Consider the following 22,023-nt stretch of genomic DNA (forward strand, 5'->3'; position numbering starts at 1 on the left):
AATACATCTACTTTGTCAAGTGAGGGAATCTGGATTTATCTATAATAGATAGTACTCTTAGTGACTTTGATTAGGTGGGTACATGGTTCTGGGCATTTTTTCTATTCATATAGTTTTTACATATAAATTAATTTATTCCTAATTTATGGACTAAATTAGAGTTTTATCTCCCAATTGCCTCCTCATATAACAAATGAATAATATAATGTGGTGATAACAGGCAAAATAAAACCAACAGAAATCTTCACATATAACAGTATAATCGTAATTTTAACGGTGGGTCAGTGGCAATTCCAGTCATGTAACAAAGTGACAAAAAAAAAAAAAAAAACAACTGTGATCCATGTAGAGTTTTAAAATATAGCTTATGAGGGTTATGCTTACAGTCCTAAGAGTTCTTTGGTTTTTATCCAACTGATGTTTTAAAATGGCTATCCAGTAGTCATATAGGGAAATGACCTAGCTTCCCAAGGTTTTCCTTAATGTATTGACTACCATTTTATTGCCCTGTCATCTTTTATATTGACATTTTATAAAATTTAAATGTCAATATAAATTTATACTGAATGGCCATCTAGTAAGTGATTTAAAAAAAATAACTGTAGATTTTCTTACTTTGTATAATCAATTTTTTATGTCTATATGAATTAACTTTAACTGTCAAACAAAGAGTATGGTGACATTTTCTAAAATCTCACTTTTTCCCCCCTTAATTTTTTTTTTTTAGGTATTTCTTTAAAGCGTTTTCTCTTGTGGGAGAAACTCAAGAACGAGAGAGAGTTTTAATACACTTCTCCAATAGATATTTTTATTGTAACCCAGATACCATTGCTTCACAAGGTAATCTGATAGAAATGCTTGAATTTTTTTATAATGAGTTATTTTTCCTCGTTATGAAAGTTATATTTTACTGTAGAAAATATGTAAAATTATACATAACAAAATGGAAATCATCTACATCTGTAATTACTTAGAGATAACTATTATTAACAGTTTGATTTCCTTCTTTCTAGTCTACATGATGTTTAATGTCAGATTGGAATCATTAGAGAATTGTTTCCTACTGTATTTCCCTTTCATTGTGAGCATTTTCTCATGTCATCAAATATTCTTTAAAAAGCATATTTAATGGCTACAGTATATTCTTTACAGTTCTTTCAGTTATTTTTACTCTATTTTCCAGTTCCATAGTATGACACTATACTTTCCTTAACTTTCTCATGCTTTGTCACTCCGAGATTTTACCTGAAAAACGCATTGTAATAAATTAAATGCCAGTTTTCTTACTGCTTCTTCCCATACATCTGATCTCTAAACTTATTGACAAAAGTACAGGTCTGCTTAGTTTTGTGGTGAGTTTTGGAAACATTTACAAGTCTCCCTGAAGTTTGCAGTGTGTCTGGTGCCATGTTTGATATTCATCAAAATAACACTAGCCACTGACTTTGGTTTATGATTTTAATGAACTATGATTTTATGTTTATTATACTGTTTTTACAAAGCAACTTTAAATGTGTAATTGTTGATGTAACCAATGAAGAGTGGTCTTTTCTCATTTTAATTCCTTCAATAAAGCAGTTTTCAGGGTTTGAAGTTAAGCACATTCTCTGCAATTGGAGAATCTTTCATAAACTTACACATTCTGGAATAAATCACTGAGATTAGATACATTAGAAGCAGTGATTATCTCTTAGCTTCAGTATTACCAATTAACTAAGATAAGTACTTGATATTGACTGACTTGACTGCTGCCCACCCTCTGCTGTAACTAAGCTATAACTAAGTAACTAACCATCTGATTAGGAAAGTCCCATTCCTATCTGGAAAATGGGAACTTGTCTTTCTTCATTCCTTTCTTTGGTTATGTTTAGACCACGTATCCACTGTCTCTATCACTGTCAACACTGACTACAGAATGAAAGGGATAGAAGAGGGTTGTTTTTATTAGAACCTTCAAATGTAAGAAGATGTTGACATTCCTGAGTGAAACAAGGAATATGGATTTGTGTGCTCAATTGGCTGTTGATAAGGATAGTTGAGAGTTGGCTGCTGAGTTTTACAAACCCTTTCAGCAGTTTGTTTTCATGTATTTAGAATTTGTGATAATAAACTGAAACTGGAATAAATAGACTTTTAGGCACTCAGTAGCATCTACTTAGAGATATGAATAACAGAAATTACCTACTATGCTCAAAGACATATTTTTTGAAAAATAAGCTGTCTTTAATTCATGAATTCAGTAATTGGACAGGCCTCTCTGTACATTTAGCATAAATTAATAAGGTTTTTTTTAAATCTGCAACTGCTGTTGTCTACTATACTTGGATTAAGAATTGCAGGGAGAGAATAGGGAGGAGAACCAGTTCTGAGGTTTGGAAATGAGAAGCTTAACTCTTAGTGATTTTTCTTTTAGTTTTATACAGTAAGAAGAGAAGTGGTGTTTCTACATAACTGTGAAATGATCCTTCTGGTTTGGGCACCTCTTTTCCCCTGAATATTTAATTTTTTCAATCTTCACAGATTATTTCAACATTTTATTTTTATCTAATTTATAGTATCTTGGACCATTCAAACCAAGTATTTCCTTTTTAAAAAATGGCAAGAAAGAGGATAACTGTTCCTGCCTATATATTTTCAGCCAGAGAACTAACACCCAAAGAGTAAACAGTGGAAAATGCAAATCTTGGTTTTCTTTGACTTCTTTCTTAATTTACTTGCTTCCCAGAAAGTAAAAAAAGTAAAAGGTATTAATTTACTTTCATTTCCACATCTTGTATTAAAGAAAATTGAGAAAATATAAAAAGATGAAAATTATAATCTCACTATACAGAGATAATAATCTCTTTTAATGTTACATTATGTATTTTAGATGTATTTATATTTAAATGGAATCATACTATATGCAATGTGTTTCATATAAATTATTGTGAATTATCTTTCCATTTTAACATATATACTTGGACAACATTTTTAATGACTGAAACAACAGCTGTGTTTTTAGTGCGTTATACTTACTTGTTCCCTACTGTAAGCAATGTTTCTTTGGATATCCTTGCATTTTGTGTTGATTCTTGTTTCTTAGTATTAAGCCATAGAAGTAGACTTGCTGTGTCAAAGGACATTGTTTCAAAGCTTAAGATACCAAATTGTCTTCCTGAGACGTAGGAATAATTTACATTATCCAGCAGAGTCCAAGTCTGCGCACTGAGGTGGAATTAATAATTTGTTCTTATCTATTTTCTATCTCCCCACACAAATACAATTAATTGTACCTATCTCCAGTATTGTGTTCTCATAGGTTCTTAATGTAGGCTATTTTAATGCTAATGAGTCCAACAGGAAATAGTGAATTAATGCTTTCTCTTCTTGTCCCTTTCTTTAGATGGAGTCCATTGCCTCACCTGTGCAATGATGCTCCTTAACACAGATCTTCATGGCCATGTAAGTGTCGGTGTGTGAACTGTCCTACAGAATTACAAAATACCGTCTGCTTATTTTTGCTTTTGTGTTCATACATGTTTACTCTTGGTCTCCCTTTCTCTCATTCTCTACATGGCAGGTAGGTAAACATAAATCTTGGGAAAAAGAAGTAACTTGTTTCCACGCTAGCACAGAGCACATTTTTAAGTGAATACATGTCAACAAGTCTGCAGTTGTTTTATCTGTAATGTGTGTGTGCTGTATCTTCTTTCTCCACTAGATGGCAGACAGAGCTTTTACTTTTTGTTTTGTTTTTTGGTTAGTTACTAGGATTGCTATTTTATCATGGAAAGAGAGGATATAAGTTAGATCTGAAAATGTCAGCCGTGTCTTCACAACATACGGCAGTAAGTCTGAAGAACTCAGCCTTTTCTATACTCCTCAGCTCACCTGGTGTTTTACTCGTTGAAATATCGAAATAATCTAGTTACCTTCTCACCTTCTATTTAAAATATAGGATGAACTTCTTAAATGTATAATGATATACATATAGAAACTTTTACCTTTTATAGATGTAAATTTTAGCATTACTTAAACTGTTCATATTAGAGAAAATGAGAACGTTTTAGTTAAATATAGATCAATATATACTTAGCACAAAAATTATTTCACAGTCCCAGATTTATTTATCTTGAAGAGAAAATCAAGTTTCTTGTAACTCAAAAGTCTAGATCATCACTTGATTCGCTATGTGATTTGCCTTACAATTTAAAAAATTACTTTAAAGGAACTAAAACTTAAATACTAGTTCAAATTTGTTCTCCTATCGCACGTAATTCCCTTATTTAAAACTATGGTGCTCCTCGTTAAGAAAGACAAAATGGTATTGTATGGGGCCATTAAGATGGACTAAGGGGGAAAAAGGGATTCTACCGTCAGAAAAGTAAAGAAGAAATATAGTGAAAGAATCATAATTTTAACATTGTCTTCACAAATCTCTCAAAAATTAACTAGGAAGTTCCATTTGCAGTTTGCAAGAGGCAAATTTAGAATAGCTTAGTGACTAATGGACATATGTAACATGTGTCCGGAGGTTATATAGACTGAAAGTGTCGATACTTTCAGGGGACATTCTTGGGTAATAGGGTTGTAAGGTGTCTTATGGAAATGGAAGTACTAGGTTTTTCACCATAGGCGCCTTGAAATTATCAGATCGAATACTCATCCAGCGTGTTATGGAGATGACAATCACCTAGGGCTGTCCTGACCTCTATTTTCCTGTTACCAGGGAAGCAAGTGTTCACTGCTTTCTTCTCTGCGAGCCTGTCCTATGATAACAATTGTAACCCTGTCCCCTTCTTTTCCTCCCACTCAATTTCTCAACCTAACTTTCAGCCGAAGGAGACAATTTTGAATACACTTGTCCATATACAACATTGAACCAAGCCAGTGATTCCCAGAATGAGGAAACTTCTTCACATCAGATATTTTGAAGTCTCATTCACATATGAATATTGTGCATGTAGTGTTTGTTGACTGCGCAAAAGTGTCATGAAGGAAAAAAAGAATTCAGCAACAGTTCAATTCTTATTTAAAGGTTGAGGATCTCATAGAACTTCTGTGGAAGGTGCTAGATTTGGGGGGATGGGTTAAATGTTAAAAGCTACATTGCTTTTTAAAAAGCATATTTTGCTTTAATAATACTTTCAAATAAGCATGTATCTCATGAGTCACAATAATTTGAAACATAGCAGTAAATAAAGGTGTGAGGTTTATTATTTATTAAGGTAACTCAGATGCTTGCTGTCTAAACAAGCCATGGGCACCCCAGGGTCTGCAGCCCACAGGTTCAGAACCACTGATCTCGGATTTGCTCTGACTGTGTCTTCAGGCCACTTTTGAGGAATTGAAGGAGATTAAGTGACGTGTCACACTTCTTTTTGGCAACTAGAATGTGAGACAGTTTATTTAAATGAACATTTTAATGTCATCCCGAGTTATGCCAGTCATGCATAATTAACAATTGGCTATAGTGACAGAATTACATATTAGGAGAAAACGATTAATACAAGTAAATCTCTCTATATTATCTTCAAAATCATGTCTTTGGAGATTATTCTCAGTTTTGTTTTTATACATGGGTGCTATATATTTAAGATGGTCTGTTATTTAGGTGTGTGTTTTTTTCCAACTTTCTAAAAGTATTTTTTAATTTTTTTCAATTAGAGCTAACATACAATATTATATTAGTTTCAGGTATACAACATAGTGATTAGACTTACGTATAATTTATGAGTTGACCACCTGGATAAATCTATTGTTTAGGTTTTGTTTATTAGTTTGTTTGTTTTTTAATCCCTATTTACAATGTGTGCTGTTACAAGTCTGAATGTATAGCAGCGATCAAAAGAACTAACCACATGAAAATTTGTTTCTCTTATCTTCCTCCTCCGGATTTATTTTAAAAATAAATTTTCCTTCTAGGTGGTAAGTTTTCATCCATAATTTTATATGTAGCTTCTCTTGCATCATGATTGCCTGATATATTGTTATAGTGTCTGTTTGATTTATTAGCATGACCCTTATGAAAGTGAATCATTCAGAATACAAAGGGAATTATTTCTAACTTCTGTCTCTTTTCACCTTCTCCTTAATGCTGTACTGCCTAGGCCATCGTCTCTCATTACTTACCTCAATGCCAGAGTAATTCTCTTAGGCAGTGAACTAATAAGCCATTTTTCCTTTTCTTCCTTACCATTGTGTCATAGTAAAAATATGACAGCATGACCTTTCTAAGAAGTGCTGAGATGAGCTTGTCCTCATGTTTTCAGTGGGGGAGGCATAACTTGGAAGATTAACTTCTTTTGGCTATTTTTTGTGAATCTTTCATATGGGTTTCATTTACTCTAAAGAATGATGGACTGAAAATGCATTAATATGAACCTTTGTTCTTACTGCTAATTTTCTTACTAATAAAATAATAGAATGTATACTAATATGTACTAATATAATGAATATAATAGTGTCACGTGTCGAATGCCTTTCTGTCTTTTCTAATTTATTCTCTAATTCCACAAACACTTAGAGTGTGTCTACTCAATTCCAAGTTCTGTGCCATTTGGGTAAGGATCAGAAATGAATGAAGCGTGTTCATGGAAGTCAAATCTCATCTCTGATTGTGTTGGCTAGGCTGACTTCCAGTAGTCAGGTGTAACTGCAGAAATGGTAGCAGGTAACTGAGGTGCTACAGTGGAAAAGCACTGGAGAGATACTGTGTTACACGTGGGATTATAGTTAACCTCACTAAGGAGGCTAGGAAAAAAACCAATCTGAAGTACGTACAATATTTTTGGGAGAAATTCATTCAGATGTTATAATTATTTCATTGGAACTAAGAATGGCAATTCCCTTCAGTACCTATTTTTGAAAAATATTAATGATTTATCATTATCTTAGCAATAGTATTGACTTGCTTTTACTTATCTACCGGTGGTTTATTTTCTTAAATATTTTATAATTGTGGCCACATGCCTAATTTGCTAAGTGGTCTCTTATTTTTAAAATGCCTCTATACCTGTGAAATATGTATGTAAATTAAACTTGCACATACAGGTAAATTTCTGTTAAAACGAACTCAGAGTTTATTTTTCCTTTGCTGTATTGAAACTAACTTGTATTGAATTTTGTTTGAAATGTCAACAAGGAAAGCCGGAATCTTTTTTTTCGGCCTTATGTTTTATTAGAAATAGTAGGAATAAAAGGATCTGTCGTGTTAGAATAAATTCAACCCTATTCGTTTCCTGAACTAGTCTTCACATGTGCTCTGTTGACTACACCTAGCGCTCTTGTCCTTGGCTCCAGCCATACTGCAGGACTGTCTCCAAGGCTGAAGTCACGTGGCAGGGGCAGGACAGTAAGCAGGAACTCCTTGCCAGGGCTGGGTACTGAGGTGGAAGGAAGTTTTAGGTACAGAACTGAGTTGCAATGAAAAGTGGGACACATCGTTGTGTCGTTGGCCAATTTCCCAGCTAAAAGTCGAAAGAGTTCTGCAAGACAGTGGCTGCCCAGGGTCAGGCCATGGTTAGAGGCAATAGCCAAGACGTTATTTTTAACCAAGATTTGTGACAGAATTTACCTTTTAACACTGTGGCTTGGGATTTTTAGTACATCTTTTGCCCAAGGTCTCTCTCTGCTTTCCAGTATTGGTGGTAGCCAGCCTACCCTTGTGCAGTGTGTATAAGGGACTGGGGGGTGGGGGTGGGGGTTCTGGAATGGCGGCTCTCTACCTCAGGCTGGGCATCCTGCTGATACTTTGTCTTTGGGATACTCAGGGCATGCTGAATATCATCTTCAGTGTCCCACACTTAATGGATGAGGCAACTTTTTTACTAGCTTTTTTGTGTCGGGTTATAGGTTGGATAAAGGGCAAAGCCAAGGCTAGTATCCCATACTGGTAGGGGGAAGAAAGAAGTCAAGGAATAAAGTATAGGTTTTATCACACCAATATTAAAAAGATACGTGTAGTTCAGTTTGAGTTAAGTCGTAGGAATTCATTATTTTTCAATCTGTAAACTGCATTGATAATTGTGAGCTTTTAATTCCTAGATTGGCTCTCTAGAAACCTAGAATTTTAAATGGTGGGTAAAATGTTTGGTTATTTTCAGAAGTGGAAAATGACCATTATGAGAATTATTATTAAAGAATTTTATTTGTTTAATTCTTATGTTGTGTTATCTTATAATTCCACCCTCAAAAGCACCACCAACCTCCATGAGGTTGATAGGTAGTTAATATCTTCAGGAAATCTCTGTGAGTATCCGTGATTACCCCTGTAACTCGCAGCTGTTTAAGTGCTTTCTGCCTGCTGCCCCCCTGTCTTCCTGAAGGCTGTCTTCTCTCTTCTTTTCCTGTGTGTGCTGTTCTACCTCCTCGATGCCCTCTGCCAGTAAAATCATCCCTGGCATTCATTTCTTTTTCTGTCTGGGCTTTATGCTGTTGTAGATTCCGGCTTTGGTCTTACTTTGCGTGGAGCCAACACTGCCGCCTTCCCTTGGAGTCCTCTTTCCCACCTTCTTGGTGTGCCCCAGCCACAGTGACTTCCTCCATCCTCTCATCTCTTGGATCTTCTCAGTGATCCTGAAAGTTCGCAGAAGCATCAGGCCTAGATCGCAGAGCCATTAAGGGTTCTAAGGAGGCGTGGGGTTCAGTTTTACGGTTACTGTTTCTGCCGCCAGCACAAGCATTTATGGGATAGCCTGAGAACCTAACTATCAGTTGTGGAAATGTTTTTATAGAGCAATGTCATGGCTTCGAATTTTTCAATTTTAAAATGGCCTTTGGAATATAATTCACTATCAAACTGACAACTCTCTAGATTTTAATAGGAATCTTCATTTAAGTATGTCAGAATTAATCATGCACTGGCAGATTTTCTTGGCTTCTGTGACTCCTCCAAATGAAAACCTCCTTTCTTTTTTTCCCTTCCTCCATTTCTCCCTCCCTGCAGACCTCTTTTTCTCTCTCCTCGGTCTCTCCCCTCTTTTCTTTCACTCCCCACTCTTTTTCTCTCTCTCTTTTTCTTCACCTTTTTTTGTTGTTAGTTCTATTTTTCTTAGAATAGGTTCATACATAATATAAAATATAACAGATAGCTTTTATCAGTTGGGTGAATGGGGCTCATTCAGAGACCTTGGATTATCTAATTTATACATTATTCTGTCACTATATCCCTTTCTTTCTGACCATTATGAGTTTTTCACATTTGCATAGCTCTTTGGTAAAGGTGATAAAGGAAAGCATGTGAAATTCTATTAAGTCAGTTTTTGCTCTTTCTTTCTGCCAATGACTTGGAGAAGGAGGGAGAAGTGAGGATGAGAAAGGTGATTAAAACCTCTGACGTCTAATCCCATTATTGAATTTAATGCTTGTCCTGTGACAATCATATTAAAAGTAGAGTTTACTTAGTGTTCTTAACTTGATAATGAGATCAGTGTCTTTTTCTGTATCTTCTCAAGTTTTAGAGGAAATATTTTCTATGAAGTAGTGAAAGAATCTGCTACTACCATATGTCTCTAACTTTATGGTATCAGGATTCCTTTATACTCTTAAAATGTTTTGGGGACCCCAACGAGCTTTCGTTTATATCTATTAATGTTTATCATATGAGAAATTAAAATGGATAAAAATTTAAAATACTTATTAAATCATTTTAAAATAGCATTAAACCTATTAAATGAATAACATATTTTTATGAACAATAATTATACTCAAAAAAAACAAATTAGTGAAAAGAATAGCATTTAAAATTTTTGCAAATCTCTTTCATATTTGGCTTAATAGAAGATAGCTAGATTCTCTGCTTCTGTATTTAGTCTGTTGTAATATATCACAAGTTATGTAGCTTCTAGAAAACTTAGCTATAACTTGTGAGACAGCATGAAAAAATATTTTTATTATTATTATAAAAATAGGCTTGACCTCATAGAAACCCTAAGCAGGATCCCTGAAATACACTTTGAGAACCACTACATCACAATATTATTTTCAGTTGCCATATTTTTTTTTTCTTTATACCACATCTGGTTCCTTTTTCAATGGCAATGTGTTACACAGTGGTAGGAAACAGTCCAGTAATACTTCAAGTATCCCTAAAGGTTGTACTTTTAACACAGTAGCTCTGGGATTGGGTTTATGAAAGAACATTTTAAATATCACAGCTATAGCTTCCTGGTTTGGAAATTCACAAAGGATTCTGCTTTACCGCTAACCCTGTATATATGAAAAAAATGCACACCTGAGGGCAGCATAACACAATTGAACTTATTTGATGGAGAAGCCTACAGAACAAAAGCAAAACAGGAGCTTTTAGCAGAGCTACAGAACTTAAGTAATTACCAAATCAGTAGTATGCTTTTTCACCATTTATTGTAACATGTTGGAGGAGGTGGAATTGTCATGTGGGAGGGTATGCCTGCTGTGTTTTTAATATTAGACAAGATTTGTGAAGCCAGATTTTACTGATGGATCATGAGAGCTTTTGGTTGCTCTGAAAGTATCTTTTTCATAAAGCTTTTAGAATGCATACTATTAAAAATCAGAAATTTAGGATCATTTTGCCTAAATCGTCAACCTCTGGGTCACAGTATACACGGTGGTCTGCTTTCCTGGTGAATACTTAACAGCTGGCCCTATTAGCAGCTCTCCTTTAGGACTAAATTTAGATTGGGTCTTGGCTGGAGCTTTGTAGAAGGTTCCGTTCCCCCTAGTTGTCAGGGAAGGCATGCTCAAAGCAAAGATTTGTTTACACTTGCTGAGTTTTGGACTGTAGCTTGTATGGTTTCTAGGTGACTATGTTAAGAATGAAACTTTCCATCTTAATTTTCTTCCTTTTCTCTCATTGTTACTACTAAACTTTGGAGCTGATTATCTGTTGGGGCCGGGGGGGAAATGCCATAATTATAACAAAGGAAAAACCTGAAGTTAAGGTACAGAATACATCAGCATGCCTAAGGTATCTGTGTGCCTGCTCATCATGTCCTCAATATCAAAGCCGCTTCCTTCCGGTTTTCTTTTAGATCAAGAGTTGGTAAAGTATGACCCACAGGCAAAATCAAACAAGTAAAGTCCTATTGGAACGCAGACACCCCCATCTGTTTACATCTTCACACTAAAATGAGTGGTTGAATACTTGTAACAGGGACATTATAACAGGGACATTATAACCTAAAATATTTCCTATCTGGTCATTTACAGAATTTATCTCTTCTAGACTCCTGCCTTTAGTCCATGAAATTTCTAGTCCCTCCCCCAAACATGGTAGGGTATGGTTGAGGATGATCTTTTTACTTAACATTCTAAATGTGAACATGTTAAGCACACATTTTTTCAGAAATGATAAATTTATCAAAGAATTTTTCTCCAAAAAGCACTTAATGTATCTTTAAAAGAAATGGAGAAAACAGCTCTTTCTTTTGTATTGAAAATGTATTTGACAATGGCAATATAATCATTTTGGAAAACAGTCTTAAATTTGTCTGAGGATAAGAACCCCCAATCTAGGATTTTTTGACTTTTTGATTAACATTTTCTCACATTAAAAATGGTACCTTACTTGGGTAAATATTCAAGACTTGGTCCTCCCTACTATTTTGGAATTTCCAAATAGAATTCTTAGTTTGTGTGGATTTTCCATTTTTTGTATTATCTTTTTAGATTTCATTTAAAATGCCTCCTGATTTTAAAGGTAATGATCCAGAGGTTCATTTTCATTTAGCATTTCAGAGTTGATAAAAATGGTATAAAACTCAGGGAGCGTTTAAAGATATATGTCAGTGAGGCATAAAATGGGCTAAGCTGATCCTTTGCTCTTATGATCTTAAACCTTACCTACAAGAATTACCATAGGAGGGGGACAATAAATGGCAGATGTAAACAGCCTCCACTAATATTCAAGAAGTTATTGGGCATTTTTGACCCACAGAAAGTCATATATCTTGGTTACCTTTATTCCCTGCATTGGTCATACAAGTTGAGGCACAGTGTAATGCTTCCTTACTGTAGAGGACCCCAAAGTGTTTGAACTGTTTTTTTTATTTTTTGTTTTTTTCCTTTTGGCCTGAATTTACATATCCATTTTTCCCCCAAGCTACTATTTTTTTCATTGCTATTTCAAAGTCTATATAAGTCAAACTGGTATCTATATACTAATGTACATAATAGTATGGTGACTATGCAAGTATATGAAAACCAGTGTCATATAAGCAAGTAAAATAAATATGGATTTAGAACGAAGTACGATTTTATAAATCGAAATAACTTAAGGGACTTTACCATTGTTAATGTTAAAAAATATAACAATTCTTGTTAATTGAATGATAGTTTTAATTACACCTTACAATAAACATTCATAGTGTCCTAAAAAAGGATTTTTGACTTAGTGATATTTAAACACATTGCTCATGAGCCTTCCAAAAGAATTTTGAAAAATATTAGTATCCTACCTTCTGATTTAAAGTTGTCATCTGAAATTTTTTATTGTAAGTTAAATTAAAATATAAAATGATAATTTTTGGTGTGGACATTAACTATTGATATCCAAAAAGAATTTTTTATTAAAGTCTAAAGATCATAGTGAGGGAGAAGCATTTCCTAATGACAGTGAGTACTTCCAAAGTAAATGACAAAGTACCATCGGCTTCTCCAAAAAACAGTGTGAACACTAGCGAAAACATGGTTAAATATTCACATTTTCAGAACTCTGGAAATTAACCAAAGATTTACAACAATCTAAAGAGTGTTTATTGAAGGGAAACAATAACAACAGTCAATTTCCATAAGAGCCCTAAGCTTTGCGCTGTTTTCACTTTTCCTGTTACCATTCCCCTCTTCCCAGCTTCACAATAATCTTGAAAACCAATACCCTTACAGTCACAGTAGCTGTGAAAACCAGAGGCCTAGCATCCACTGGAGTTGGCAGTTTTGAGCTTTTGTGAATTGAAGGGAGAAATAGTAATAGTTCAAGCCATTACAATTCAATAATAATGGCTTGAACTTCAATGGAAAGATTGAAAAGTGTTCCCCAGATAAGGAGCAAGACAAGAATGTTTGCTCTTGCCAATTCTATATAATGTACTGAAGATTTTAGCTAGGGTAATTAGACAAGAAAAAGAAATAAAAAGCATCAAAATTAGAATGGAATAAGTGAAACAATCTCTGTTTGCAGAAGACCTGATTTTATAAATAGAAAATCCTAAGGAATTTACAAAAGAAGAAAAAAAAACTACTAGAACCGAAAAAGCAAGTTCATTAAACCTGTAACATTAAAGTTAAATATACAAGATCCATTGCATTTCTATATTAGTAATGAATAGTATGAAAATTAAATTAATTTTATTTATAAGTGTCAGAAATATTAGGTACTTAAGAATATATTTAACAAAATAAGGTCAAGACATTGACATTAAAACTGCAAAACTTTGTTGAAAGAAACAAGTGGAAAGTTATCCCGTGGTCATGGATTGGAACACTTCATGTTAAGAGGTGGACTGTCCAAAGTGATCTTCATATTCAACACACTCACTGTAAAAATCCCAGCTGACTGTTTACCCCCCCCCCCGCCCCAGAAATTGATGCACTAATCTTGAAATTCATGTGGAAATGCAAAAGTCTCAGAACAGACACCGTAAAGCACCTTGTTTGATCTGATACACTTGACAAGTATTGGGAAAATTGAGTTTTTGTCTTTTTCAATATGATGTCATGAAACAGTCTTTTTCAATAGGACCTTTTGAAATAGTATTTTTCACTAAAGTTCCTTTCTGTGTTTTAAATGAATTTTCATCAAAATTTAGGACTGCAGATTTAACTATTCAAATTATGGGAAATATCTACCAAATATGTGAATTGGCAAAACCAATTCTCCTTAAAACACTCGTCCATCTTTCATGTAAAGTCTGACTAAACCCTTTTTGCTGATAGAAGAGGCAAGGTTTTAAACAATTATTTAGCACGTTCACTGTAATTAATTAGATAGCATGAGACAGACAAATTGTTTCATGCTGTAAAGTGGAAGGGCAATTGTGAAAGGAGAAGCGGGAAGTGATTGCTTTTAAGACACATAGACGTATATGTTCTCAGGTAGATCTGTATTTTTGAAGTAAAGTTTCTGTATACATACTTCCTTAAAACCATCCATGGTTTTGCATTCCTTCTAACATCTTTTATCTTCAGGAATATGCTGCCCCAGCTTAAAGACTACTGTTCACCCTACTTTGCAGAGTATACATTTTATTTGTATATGTGTTGTGTACAGGAATAAAAATATGTTGGTACACTTCAGGTTCACTTGGACCACATTTTGCCAGAGATCCCATGGCTGTGCCACTTGTTTGTATTCTCCAGCCTTCTCTCCTGCACTCATGACAGATTTCTCTTGCTGCCCAGATTGAACCTGAGAATCCTCCACAACTGGCAGCTTTTGCCAGTTGATTGGAGCTGGCATAGAAGGTGATTCTCTGTCATAGCAGTTTTATTAGTTTTCTCAATCAGCCTATTTGTATCTTTTCTCTTTTTGTAGTTTAGATTTTCTAATTACATTTCTTTTATTAATGTGATTTTCTTTGGTTAAACTTGTTATCCTTGAATCAGCTTGGAAACATGTTTGGAGACAAATGTCTTTGGGGCTCTTGCTTTTCTGTTCATTTTGTGAACAGAAGCTTTGATTGCCTTTGTTCTGGTCTATCTTGTAAAGATTATTTCTAGTAGTGAGGAGCTTTAGAAGATATGACTCCAGAGTGATGGATACGTTTTCTTACAGCCTTGGAAGATAAGAGCTCATTTCTCCCTTTAGAGCAAAAGGGTGGGCATGCTTACTGCCCATTACAAATATTTGGTTTCCAAAGCTCAGGGATCCTTTCTGGTACCACACTCACTGCATTGCACGTGTCAACTGGTCCTTCTCAAGTTGGTCTCTGAGAATTGGGACTCAAAACTGGAGCAAGAAAATGCTGATATTCTGGCTACTCCTATTGTTGTAAAAATTCCTGCACCTCTGATCCAGGAGTCTTACTACTTCTGCCAGAATTCACGAGACTGTGACAAAAAGTAGGCTAAAATCTCAGATCTTGCACAATTCTTGAAGATATGTAAGAAATACCAAGAAAAAGGCAAATAAATACCTATCAGCGTTCGCCTCCAAAATGTCACTTCTATCCATGTTTTTCATTAAAAACTACATTATATAAGATTATTATTTACATAAATGTAGTATCGATTTTTTTTTTTCCTTAGGTTAAAATAAAGCTTTGGCATAAATTTGCTATTTATTTTAATGGCAGCTTAAAAGCAGAATAAGCCATCTGTTTTTCTTATGCCTATAAATTTGTATTATATGTATTTATGTATATATACACATATATCGGGGTACACGTGCGTATTCATGTTTTGAAAATCAATCTTGCTGTACTTAGTTACATTTTTAAGAATTGTTCTTACTTCTGAGTATTCACTAGGATGTACCATTTGCCTCTATTCCAGAATATTGGGAAGAAGATGACCCGCCAGGAGTTCATTGCAAACCTCCGAGGGGTAAATGAGGGTGCTGATTTCTCTAAGGATCTACTGAGCGTAAGCATTGAAATATTGCTTTCTAAAATATGCTCATGTGGATATTTTCTTATGTACATATTTCTATCCAACATAGGCTACGAACCACGGAAGTTATTTTATTTTTTGCTTTTGGTGTTATTGGTGATGTGTTGACTGGGCCTCATCCTTGATGCGTCTGACTGCAAAGTACCCTTCAATTAATAATTCCTAAAAGTCCACATTGTAATCAACAACACTGAGATCATGAGCAGATTTGAAACAATTGGTGACACAAATGGTTGGTGGGCAGTTGTGGATTTATTTGTAAGCAGACTCCGAATTTGAGAAAGGTCACAGAGGTATATTCACTATGGAAACAGAATGGTATTTGCAGACCACATTGGAAGAAGTTCTGCCTGTATTCAGTCTCTCGGCACAGAGCCACTCAGGTAGTCTCTGGAAATGGAGTAACTTAAATGCAAGTAATTGTAGAATGCTTGAATTATTTGCACTCGGCTTTTTTTTTTATCGGTAACAGTCAGCATGTTTTCCCCTATCGTCAGATTGTTTTTAAGGAGACAACAAAATCACCTTTGGAATTCATAACATTCTACAACAGTATAAATGAGATGTGCATTTGATCAAATACAGAACAGTGATTGGTAATGGACATGAATATTTTTTAGAAGTTCAGGATAAGATATGTATATTAGGAATGTGATTTTTACAGCTTTCTGTGTGTTTCTAGCATTCTTTTTAAAACCTTTGTACACGTATAGTTTTCCTTTAAAATCGGTTCTTTTGAATGAATTTGCTAAGAAAGGTGACACATTTGAATCATGCTACATAATATGGCAATGTGCCAGTTAAAAGATAAGTCCTTTATTATGTTTTATGTGACTTTTAAACTATGTAAAATACGTAGAGTTCTGCAAGATTTGGAAAGACATATACTGTGGAAAATGAAGGAAGTTCTAAAAATGTGATGAGAGTCTGTCTTACTGACATTAATTGCAGCTTGTTAAAAATTACATTATGAAAAAAGCAGGAAGAAAAGTAGGAAGGTAATTTTTCTTGAGATATAATTGACATACAGCATTATATTAGTTTCAGGTGTACAACATAAGGATTCGATATGTGTATATATTGCAAAATGATCACCACAATAATTCTAGTTAACGTCCATCACCATACAGTTACAGAATTTTTTTTCTTATGGTGAGAACTTTTCAGATTTACTGTCTTAGCAACTTTCAAATATGCAGTACAGTATAATTATACTCGTTGTGTTGTACATCACATCCTCAGGACGTATTTATTTTTTAACTGGATGTTTGTACCTTTGACTCCTTTTACCCATTTGGCCCCCTCTCCACCCTCTGCCACTGGCAACCACCAATCTGTTAAGGAAGGTATTTTTTAAGTTGTTTCTTTATAGAATAAATGTTGCCATTTCTGAAGCTACAATTCCAAATGAGAATGAGAAATAAAAGGTGTTACATTCATTGAAGCTATACTCTAGATGTAGGGTAACAAGTCTGTTTTCAGTCTAGTGGTATTAGCGTGGAAAATAATGTAGTCTTTCTAAGAGGATTTGTGAGGCTTTTATCAAGTTATGTCAGAAATGAAAATTGACAGGATATTTTTCCTGGTGAAACTTTTAGATTTCACTGGTAGGCTTATAGTAGCACGCATGACTGGGGGTAAATGATTGGGCAGCTTTAGAGCATGTTTGTTGGAACTGTCTGAAACCAGATATAGTGACTGTACAGTCCACTGGCTACTGTTCACCTTGGGTAAACATATGTTCTTTGATTTATTCTGCCAAGAATTTGCTAGGTGATTTGTTGCAGTTGTACAATTGAGATCATGTTCACAAACCTCAGGGGTGGGGGGAATATGTATTATACTATTCTTTATTTACTGTGGGAAGATGACAGTGAAATAGCACTGAAAATGACAGTGGTGTTTAGTCTGGAAATTGTCAAATAAAATATTGATTTCCTTTCACAGCAAACCCCAGCCACTCACCCACCCAAGATGAGTTATTCATTTCAGTAAGAATCTGGATTTTATTGTAAATTTCAGCAGGAAAAGCTTTTAAGCCATTTTTGTTTTATTTCACTCTTCTATCTGGCTATTCCTTTTCCCTTCCCTTCCCTCCTCCATCTTTCCCTCCTCTTTCTTCCTCTCCGTTTCTCTTTATTTCTTTCTCCTTTCCCTTACATTTTTTTTTGTCTCTTCTCTCACTGTCTCTCTTTCTCTATCTCTAGCTCTTGATTCCCTGATGAGATTAATTATTGGGTAGCATATTAATTTGAATTTTGGGGGGAAATATGATTATACACATGCCACACAGACAGATACATATATGCATGTAGATCAACACAAAAATGTTTGGCATCATCTTACGAGTTCTGGGTATCCCCTTCTCCCTTTGTCCATCCCCTCTCCAACTGAAAAAATTACAGGCGTGTGTAACATATTTAATTTATGACATAAGGTGCTTAATGTTAACACGGATTGAACTGAGGCTTTTATTGTTACATGTTGACCTTATTACTGTCAGATTTGTTTGCACTGGAATTTGCCTTATGCCTGTTGTTCACGCTGGTCGTGTGATCGGTAGTATCTATTGAAGAGCCACTGTATTCACCATATGTTTTGGACTTAGAGAAACCAATGGGCCCCTGTCCTCAGAGATCGCAACTTATGGAGAATGATGGTTCTTGCTTCCTTAAAATAGACAGTTATTTCATATGAAAACAAAAGTGTACACTGAATTCTGCTCATTCCCAACAGAAATGGTTATGAAAAAATAGACCTTAACGTACTTAAATGTATGAAAAATGAGAAACTTGTTTCAAGCCTTTAATTCAGTGGCATAAGTTAATGTTTTGCTGTAAATTTGCTTTAGACTACATCGAAGGGATAGATGATACATTGAGCCTTCTTTTACAATTTATAATTCCATTGCAGTTTCCATTTTCACCCAAATGACCTAAACAGATAGACGCATGCTTTGTGCACAAAAGAATCTTTCCCCCACAAGTTGCTCAAAGTATACATTATAGATATCTACAGTATGAAGTGGAGTAAGTTGGATAAGTTGGATACCAAAGGACAACCATGATGGAATATTAAGTAGAAGACTTATTTTGCTTTTTATTGAGGTTATTTCATCTCCCACCCACAAACATCGATGTTCTCTCTTTCTCATAAGACCCCTCCTTATTATCTCACCATATCAAGACAGTAATTCATTCAACAAAACATGCCCAACAGTCTGGTATGTTTCATGGTTCTACAAGGGCCTCCCCATCCTAACATTTGGACGTGGTTTGCCTTCAAGCATCATTTGGGACAAGGTGGAAAAGAAGGGGGAAAAGGGAGGTTCTGCTTTTGGTTATGATACATTTGATAAGACATTCCTAAGACTCTCTAATAAATATTAAAACTCTTAAGGACACGAATAGACAGGGATGAGAATGTAAAATGTGGGCCACTTCTGGATTGGAGGCTGAACTTTGGGAAAGATGGATGATTGTGATCATGGATTTGGGAGCTATACTGACTGGGTTCTAATCACTGCTCTCCTCTCTTATTAGCTGATGGTTTGTGAGCAAATTCATTTAAACTTTGTCTCTTGATTTCCTCATCTGTGAAATGGGAGCTTTTTATTAGTCCCTATCCCATCTAGTTTTTAAAATAATTACAACTTTTTATTTTTAATATTTTTTTATTCTTTATCTAGCTCAAATGTACTGGAAAGGGTTTTCATCCCTTCCTGAAGATACTTGTACCTAAGGTGTACAACTCATAGGGCCAAGTGGGATTAGTGTCCATAAACAAGACGTCTATCTCCCATTCCTTTTTAGCCTAAGCATACACATTCTCTTGCTCTTTAAAAGGAAACATCTGAGACCTTGACCTTGAACATTTCCTCCTTTTGTGGTAAGATTTTTAATCCTCATCATTTATGGTTTTCCAAAGACTTGCTGGTTCCAAAAAATAGCCATCAAAATCCTCCACAAGAGGCATTTGTTCTATAAAGTCTGTCTTAATACTGTGTAGACACCTGAAAATGAGCCTTGGTTACCTATATTTTCCTTGCCCTTTTACATTGTTAACAGCAGTCTCTTTCTCCTGGGCCCACCCCTCTTGCCAGGTTTTTATATCTTATACTTGGTGTTGGGTAAGAGTGGAAGAACTAAGGAGAGTTTGGTCTTAAACAAGTCTTGGATTCTTGAAGAACCTTTGAGGAAGCAAATTGGTTCTCATACTCTTTAAAGACCCCAAGATAATCCTGGTTATGAATGGAGATGTGACTTATTTGAAGTGACTAAATATCCTGGGGAAGAAGCAACGTTGCTATATGTCTACCTGCTGTCCTGTGTTTTCTCCAGATAGAGTGTCCGAGGTCAGAAGACTCAGGAACAGGGATTGTTAGTATTTCAGCCTTTTTTCAGCAGTTTTTGTAGACTCTCAACTGTGTTAGCCTGGGAATCTCTTCTACCCAGTCCTATCAGGGGCACATACCAAGGAACTCTAGGGAGAGTGTTGGTATGTCATCATATCCATGTTTCTGACGCTCTTTGTAGAATAATTTTAAAAAATTTTCCTGAATGTTCCCCTCTCTCATGCTCAAAATAAAGCACCTTGCTCTGTTGACTTCCCGTTCCCTAAGTTTTATTTCTTCTGAGTTTCGTATGAACTTCTATCCTTGGGTTTAACAGAAAAGCTACATTTTTATCTTCAGTCCAGTCTGCTTTCTATTTCTAACTCTGGTGGTGAATAATCCTTCATTTCTTATTACATATGGGAAGAGACTCAGGGACTTTGGATGATGGTCACCAGTTATTTAAATATTTAGAGGGGAAATAGCCATTTCAAAATATATTTACATGAAAGAAGGGAATAATCAATATGAAATAAGAGAAAAAGGAGCCAGCGAAAAGTGGTCTAGGAATATATAGGGTAGAAAGTCAATTATTGGCTGCACAATAATTTCATTTTGAGGAGATATCCAGACTGAAGAGTTTGACAATAAAACATGAAACCCTAATTTTTTACCATCCCAATTTTCTTATTGCCACCTACCATTTGGCACTCAAATAATGTTCTCCTTAATACTTTTATCCTAGTCATAGTTAGGTCTTTATTTTTTTTTTCTTGAGCAACAGTTGAATTCAGTAGGTGCCAAAGGGAATTAGAAAAAAAATATTAGCTAAAAAAAAAATCTGATTTAAGAATGTTTATATCATCTTATGATGGAGAGGACAGAAACAACAAAACAAAACACCCAAGTCTTTCAAAATGATTCTAATGTAACTAAAAACCAAACTGAATGCAATATGCAGTGTTTTAAAACATACTTCCTCCTAAGCCTATGTAAGTACTCAAGTAGCTTTAAGAATAATTCCAGTTACAAGGCAGTCTCACTGGAAATCATTAAAAAGGAAGGTGAATAAATCTTGCTTGGACAAATCAGTAACATGCCATCCTTTCAGGCTTATGATTAGATGTTTGACTTTAGAATATTCTTCAGAAATTTGATTTTTGGGGGGTAGAAGTTGCTTGCTTCTATCTCCTTTATGTGGGAATTTATTAACCACGAAATTAGCTTGCAGTCAATGGGAGACTAAAAGTTTTTTCATTCTCTCAGGTTTGTAGTGAGAGAGAGAAAATGAAAAAACTTTCTCTCTCTCTCTCTGGGGGGGATAGTGAAGAGAGAGAGAGAGAGAGAGAGAGAGAGAGAGAGAGAGAGAGAGATTGATTTTGAGAGACTGAGATTAGGGTGCTGGGTAGGAGAGACGTTAAATTGAAAGAATGTAATCAGTATGCCTGGCTTAATGGAATTTCCATGCTTCATTCCATTAATGAATGATAAATAACAGTGAGTTAAATTATTACATAATCTATTGGTTACAACCCCAATAAAAATTCTTACTCAGATGCATTTGTTTGCCCTTGCTTTCCCAAAAGACAGAATTTAGGTGAGGTTCTTTTAAAAGGAGTTTCTAAGAATATGTATGTTTCCTATCGCTTCTCGGCCTTTTGGCTAAGATCAAGTGTAGAATATATATGTTCCCTGCATCCATTCCTTAGCATATGTACTTGGCTGAAAGAATTACGTTTTGTTTTTAAATGCAGTTTTTTCATTTGACATTCTTAGGGAAAATAATTTGTGCAAATCATGGAGAAATTAGCCAGGATGGTATAGCATTTAAACAGATTCAGAAGGTCAACAAAGAAAAACACTTTTTAAGTAAAGGTTAATGTGTCCTATTGGACAAGGAAGAAGCATAATTAGAAAATATAACATTATCCTGTGCAGGTTCATAACCATTAGTCATTTTAACGTGTTACATTTGTATATGAGGGTAAGCAAAAAAAAAAAAAAAGTCGGCTATTAAAGATTTAGAGATAAGCAGTTTTTTATAAGCTCAAACTCCGAAAAGGACTTGTTTACACAATGACAGCAAGAGCCGTAAGGATGCTGCTGAATAACGACGCCAG

At 34.9% G+C, this 22,023-nt stretch overlaps 1 protein-coding gene across 4 annotated transcripts in view; it reads left to right on the top strand.

The window, feature by feature from the left end:
- Positions 1–22,023, top strand: part of PSD3 (pleckstrin and Sec7 domain containing 3) — a 366,738-nt gene that overhangs the window by 155,149 nt on the left and 189,566 nt on the right. For all 4 annotated transcript variants that reach the window (XM_081046336.1, XM_081046338.1, XM_081046337.1 and 1 more), the window contains 3 exons: positions 728–840; positions 3,383–3,441; positions 15,454–15,543. In XM_081046336.1, coding sequence (XP_080902462.1) covers positions 728–840; positions 3,383–3,441; positions 15,454–15,543 — 262 coding nt within the window. The remainder of the gene's footprint in view (positions 1–727; positions 841–3,382; positions 3,442–15,453; positions 15,544–22,023) is intronic.

This window comes from Rhinolophus hipposideros (genome assembly GCF_964194185.1).
Source record: "Rhinolophus hipposideros genome assembly, chromosome: 4".
Classification (NCBI taxonomy): Eukaryota; Metazoa; Chordata; class Mammalia; order Chiroptera; family Rhinolophidae; genus Rhinolophus; species Rhinolophus hipposideros.